Raw genomic sequence first — 6932 nt, 5'->3', positions numbered from 1 at the left:
ACCACTGCGACCTGAACGCTCTAGTTGACTGGCCCTCGCTACATATTCGTAGCCAGACCAACTGGCTCCAGGTCATCTATAAGTCTATGCTAGGTAAAGCTCCACCTTATCTCAGCTCACTGGTCACGATAACAACACCCACCCGTAGCACGCGCTCCAGCAGGTATATCTCACTGGTCATCCCCAAAGCCAACACCTCCTTTGGCCGCCTTTCCTTCCAGTTCTTTGCTGCCAGTGACTGGAACGAATTGCAAAAATCGCTGAAGCTGGAGACGTAGATTTCCCTCACTAACTTTAAACATCAGCTATCTGAGCAGATAACCGATCGATGCAGCTGTACATAGTCCCTCTGTAAATAGCCCACCCAATCTACCTACCTCATCCCCATATTGTCTTTATTTACTTTTCTGCTCTTTGCACACCAGTATCTCTACTTGCACACCATCATCTGCTCATTTATCACTCAAGCGTTAATCTGCTAAATTGTAATGTGTTTGTGTGTGTGTGTGTGTGTGTGTGTGTGTGTGTGTGTGTGTGTGTGTGTGTGTGTGTGTGTGTGTGTGTGTGTGTGTGTGTGTGTGTGTGTGTGTGTGTGTGTGTGTGTGTGTGTGTGTGTGTGCGTTGCGTTGCTATCGTACATGCAGTATTTCTCTTCTTTCAAGGAAGTGTATTTGTAGCCCTGGCAGTTGCTGGACAGTTTCAGTGCCACCGGTGTGGTATCAAGGGGATAGAGAGAGAGGAAGCTGCTTTTGCATGACACTGTTATTAGACAAGTTAGAGAACCAAGAAACCCCCTCAGATCAACTGATAACAGAATGTTTAAGTCTTAGTTGAGTATTACAGATATAGCACAACGTTGTTTAAATCTGTCCTGTGAAGGAATACAGCTGTAAATTGCCTCCATAGAAAACTCTGCCAAGCAGAAACACTCCCAGCAGAAATCAGTAATGTTTTTGGATATCTCCCAGGATTAGTATCCAGTGAATGTCTCAGTAAAAAGACAATGACTAGCTAAATCTTAGACTTTATTACAGTGAAAAAGATCACAGAGACATCAGAGGATACACTTAGATTTAATGATAGTGTACAATAGAAATCAATGAAGGAAAAATAACACATCACCACAATGCTTGCATAATATTGAGATCAACAAAACGAATCAATCATAATCAATAATGAATTGGATATATACATAACATTATTACTGAAGAACACTGTGCCATAACCATCTTTCTAATTTAGACACATCTATCTCTGCAGTCCATCATGTGTTCTTCACTGCTTCATCTGCAAAGAGGCAGAGACAGATACAGATTATTACAATAAACAGACAACAAAGTGGAACAAAGTGGGTTACCTTTGGCCCACAAAGAGTTTCTCCTCAGTAAGGAGCAACTCTCGCTCTCAATCAAATCAAATCAGATGTTATTGGTCGGCAGGGTAGCCTAGTGGTTAGAGCATTGGACTAGTAACTGAAAGGTTGCAAGTTGAAATCCCCGAGCTGACAAGGTACAAATCTGTTGTTCTGCCCCTGAATAGGCAGTTAACCCACCGTCATTGAAAATAAGAATTTGTTCTTATTGACTTGCCTAGTTAAATAAAGGTAAAAAAACACATATTTAGCAGATGTTATTGCTAGTGTAGTGAAATGCTCACACTCAATTAAACACTTCATAAATAATTATTTTATTTAAAATTGTGACGTTTCTGCTGCCAATGGCCTTCATCAGAAGTCTACAATCACGTAAAATAAGTGGTGTCAGTACCTTGACCAGGCTGAGTACTGTGCTGTAGGTGAGGGAGAGAAGAAAGAGGACGATAAAGGAGGAGGTGGTGGACCACAGGCTGCTGAAATCATCCTCAACGTTGTCCGTGCAGCTCAGAGCAAAGCCCGCTTCAGGCTCAGTCAGTAGGATGTTCGCTGAGAACAGGGAGAGAGACAGGTGGTGAGGAACGTATGTATACTTGTGTCTGCGTGTGTGTGTGTCTGTGTGTGTGTGTCTGCGTGTTCATGTGTGTTTGTATGTATTCATGCGTGTTCGTGTGTGTCTGTGTATTGTAAACCTGTATTGTATTAGTCTTTATCATATTCTAACAAATACAGCTAATTGAGTTCAAATGATATGTACACACACAGACACACACATCAACCCACAGAGAACACATAAAACTGATCTGTGCAGACTCATATCTTGGCCTAATATTATCATGCACACCCACTCACATTATGTCAAACTACACCAATACACTAAATAGTACATCCATGACCACCTTACTGGAAGCATAATACTACTATGTAGGCTATTTAGTACTGTTGTCTTTTCATGACAATTGTCTTCATTATGTTTGATGTACAGTAGACCAGTACATTTTCTAAGACTTTAAGCAATTGATATACGAACATCAAACCATGTGATCTCATATGCGGTATTGTTTATTAGCCAGCCTCCACATTAAGAAGACACATTGAACAATGACAAAGGACAACAACGGCAACACAAGACTGTGCAATAGCACTGACATTTTACACCACATTAGACTGGACAATATCACAATTGGCAATATGCTTACAGTCAACAAAACAATGACAACACTAACATGTTAACTTTAACTCAACAAGGACAACAATGAAAACATCATAGAGGATAACAGGGGATACACGTTGTAATTGGCTATTCTGACCCACAGAGGAGTCAATAAGGAGACACAATGACACAACACACAGGTTAACATCACTTGTCTTCACATGAGTTACCCATGGACTTTGACACACTCCTCTCCTGAGGTGCTGTGTTGTTGTCCAAGCTGTGCTTGACGGCACATGTGAAAACCGAGTCTCCCTCCCACTTATTTGTTTTGACGGTGAAGACACTCGTGACAGAGTAGTTGCCTTCCGGGGTTTTCTGAGGAGGGCTGGTGACCCCATCCTGGTACTCGCCGCTGTCCTCCTTCCACATGATGTAGACGTCACAGAGAGACGGGCTGACCACCAGGCACACCAGAGTCACATCCCCCTCCTTCTTGGTGTCTTCCTCCGGGAGAAGGTGGATGGACACTGAAGGGGCTTCACCTGTAAGAGGATTCATTTTAAGGAGAAACGTTACACTCATGTATGTGTAGGTACATATGAAAACCAGTATGTGAATATCAGTTTAAAATCAACCTAGTGGTCCTTAACCCTGGTTCTGTGCAGGTTTCTGTTCCAGTCCAGCACTAACACACCTGATTCAACTAAGCAAAGGTGATAATTAGTTAGTGATTAGTTGATTTGCTGACTCAGGTATGTTAGCGTTGGGCTGGAGCAAAAGTCTGCACATCCTGTGTCTCCCTCTCCAGAACCTGGAGTATGTGACCACTAATCACAACCACATTGAGATGTTTCAGTGACCTACTTCCTTTGGTGAAGCTGAGGTCCTGAATGACCGGTGTGTCTTCGCCACTCTTCATGGCAGAACACTGGACTTTGTTGACATTGGTCCACCTTGTCTGGTTTATGGTCAGAGTACTGACCCTGCTGTTCAGGTTGCCCTTTGATTCAACAATTTTTTCCATCTCGTTATTTCCGTTGACCTGCCAGGTGATAGTGGTACCAGCCACTGTGTTCTGGTCTGTACCACTGATGACACAGTCCAGCACTGCTTGGTTGTCCATGAACACATTTTTCACACTCGGTGGGTTCAGAGTCACCGTCAGTGGTTCTGAAAGGGGAGAGAAGCAGTATAAAATCAGGACATATTACTGATGAGGAACTACACTAAATAATATATATACTGAATGTGAACATGACATTATTTGTAGTACAGTCTTCTCCTATGTACAGACCTGTTTTGGAGATTGTCTTGATGGTGGGTTGTCCCTGGTGCTCCACCACACAGCTGTACTTGACCTTGTTGCTCCAATCAGTGTTGTTGACCTTCAGCAGACTGCTGGCTGAGTAGAGGCCTGATGGCTGTAGGCCTACAGTAGGGGTCTGGCCCTCCACCTCCTTGTCATTCTTCTTCCAGGTGACAGTGACTTTATTGGGGGTGAAATCTTCAATCATACACATCAGGTACTGGGTGGTGCCAATGGGCCCCGAAAGCAAAGACACTGATGGAGACTTTGAGACTGTGTAGCGGGAGGTAAAGAAAATGTATGCATGTTAGTTTAACCCCTTATAGAAATAAGACATCCAGGGTAAACACCAAGTATAATTTTATAATCAGGTTTTCTAAACATAAATAGTTTACATCACAAACATTCAAATGTAATCTTTAGAAAAATAGAACCAACTTCATAAAGAAAATATATTTAATGACCAGATCTTACCTGGTTTATTGATGACTGCTGTCTGTTCACTTCCAAGATGTTCCACAGAACAACTGAAAGACTTTGAGTTTTCCCAGACGTTCTTAGCCACACGGACCTGACTGACTCCGATGTAGGCTCCCCCACTCTGGACTGCCGGATACTGGACGAAGTCCGTCAGCGCTTTCCCGCTGGCGTCTGTCCACTTGAAGGTGAGTGAGGAAGGTGAAAAGCCGGTAGCTAGACAACCGATGCTGTAGATGTCGTTAGAAGGGGTTCCACAGTTCATAAGAGTGAGTAGAGTAGGGGGGGCTGTGGCTGCTGCAAGAAAGAAAGAAAGGCAACACTTGATTTGAATGTACAAAATGACCAGGTAACTACTAGGAATTACCATGGTAAAATGGTCATTACACAGGTATAACCTGAGAACTACTTGTCCATTTAATCTTACACTATAAGGCACCATTTAGTTCCATGTAGTTGGCTGTCTTGTATTCTTTGAGGTATAACTACCACTATGTTTCTACTTTTATTAGTTGTATGTAGTGTAATACAAATACTTACTTTCAGGTTCCTTCTCAACAATGCAACAACAATAAGAAATAATACAATAGAAGAATATGAACATAAAGTCACTGGCTCAGAAGAATAGAATAAACATTTTAGAAAAGGTGTAATACAGGAAGGCACAATTAAATACACATTAACACATTAAATTGTAGACACATTTACCAGTGAAAACAGAACTGTCAAATAAAACATACTGTTCCACTAATAAACATTTTAATTTAATTATTTATATGGATTAAGGTGATGACAATTAATACTCAAATCAATATAGACTAAGATTAACTTTAATTACTATACCTATAATCAGTTTATGTGTTAGACTCCAATATGAATGCCTTCATTTTCACATGGTCATTTTTTACCTAAACCAAAGTCTACATAGTCAACTAATTAAACATCAATCGCAAAAAGTGAAACACGTATGTGGACAGATGAACAAACAATATACTTCTTTTTCTAGGTGTGCTACACTAACAACATTATCCAAGTAGTAATGTCCACTTTTCCCCATAAAACCATGATTTATCTTCAAACTACAACAATTTGAATGCATTAATAAAACTCACAAAAACAATGGCTTACCTGATGAGACTGTGACCATTGTTCCTTTCCCCCAATAGTCAAAGTAGCTATACACAGTGTGACAAGGGCATATGCCAAACAATACAAAAACCACCCTCTTTACAGCAATCAGTTTCAACTGATCTTGATAACTTCAAAGTACATTGGTTTGTAGAAACAAATCTAAATAGATACTACATTGTCACAGAGTCACACTTGGTCAATTTCCACAATATGTAACATTTTCTCTTAGACTGTACATTTCTGAGGAACGGGTTTCTATTTATAAGACTTTAGGAAACAAACATCTGCATTATTCTACAACAGCAGAACCTAGAATTTGAGGAACTATTTGACTTTCAAGGAAATAGGCAAATTGATGTAAACCATTTCTTTAGTGGACTACGAACAGGTCTTTTCAATTACATTTTGCATCTGAAAAATGAAAAAGACAAAAATCTGTTCTTTCTACACACAAAATAGAATGGGGAAATTAAACATTCTATGGATATAATACATTTAAGTTTGCTTACCTGTTGAGACGGTGACTTGTGTCCCTTTACCCCAGTAGTCAAAAGCATCACAGTGCTCTGTCTCCATTCACTGCCTGTACAAAAACCCTGCACCTAAATAGGCAGCTTAAAAGTCATGATAATGAATCCAACAGAGATGAAAATATAATGCAATATTGTAATATTATCATACACCTGATTTCTTGAGGACAGATGTTGTGAATTCAGTTTTGTATACATAAAAAAAAAAAATGATGCTCAGGTCCATGTCATGACATCACTCCATCAAAATAAACTTTAAAAAAATGTAAAACAATTTACAATGGGGTTATATCAATATCAGACGATCATTTGAAGAATATTGTATGGTTTCTCCCCATTGTCCCAATCCTCATGCAGATATAATGCAGGTTTTGTCTCTGAGGTTTTTGTACAGCCTCATTTCACTGTGCCCCCCAGCCCACCCCATATCACAGTGATATACCCCAGCACAAAAACACCTCCTTCACATCTTCATATGGATTCCATACAACTCTGTCTGCTCTCAGTGAGGTATAAGAAACATAAAACCATCCTTAATACAATATATTATAACAATACTAAAGACTCTTATAGTATCATATTCATCTATGAGTTGGTGGATTATTGTTTCTGACAAAAGGTGTATCCATTGTTAGTTTGTAACAGTTGTTTGCAAATGTATGGATTTAAGTGTTGCAGTATAAAACCAAATATCATGGCTATGGCCAGAATCCTGTTTATGGTGAGGTTTCATTAGGTTTACATTGATACCATTGTCCTGGGGTGTAATTATTTGACCTGTTCAGTCCATACAGGAGCAAAGGGTTTTTGTACGGTGTAATATCACTGTGGCCCCCATATAGTCACAGTGATACACACCATAACAAAAACCTCCCACCAGAACCACACACCAGTTCTATGAGTATAGCAACACATTCAGATGGTCGTGGATGGGTGATCATACACATATCTATTATTTCT

The 6932-nt window shown here is 40.1% G+C and overlaps 1 gene segment (V, D, J or C); it reads right to left on the bottom strand.

Moving 5' to 3' along the window:
* Window positions 1-1057: 1057 nt before the first annotated feature.
* LOC139421556 (immunoglobulin heavy constant mu-like) lies at window positions 1058-5506 on the bottom strand. The segment is given in 7 exon segments: window positions 1058-1287; window positions 1767-1921; window positions 2756-3070; window positions 3393-3698; window positions 3823-4107; window positions 4309-4608; window positions 5440-5506. Coding segments are annotated over 7 exon segments (1392 nt in total).
* Window positions 5507-6932: the final 1426 nt, after the last annotated feature.

Source organism: Oncorhynchus clarkii, chromosome 12 (assembly GCF_045791955.1).
Source record: "Oncorhynchus clarkii lewisi isolate Uvic-CL-2024 chromosome 12, UVic_Ocla_1.0, whole genome shotgun sequence".
NCBI classification, from domain to species: domain Eukaryota; kingdom Metazoa; phylum Chordata; class Actinopteri; order Salmoniformes; family Salmonidae; genus Oncorhynchus; species Oncorhynchus clarkii.
The sequence above is the reverse complement of the archived record's forward strand: the minus strand, read 5'-3'. Positions and strand labels throughout refer to the sequence as shown.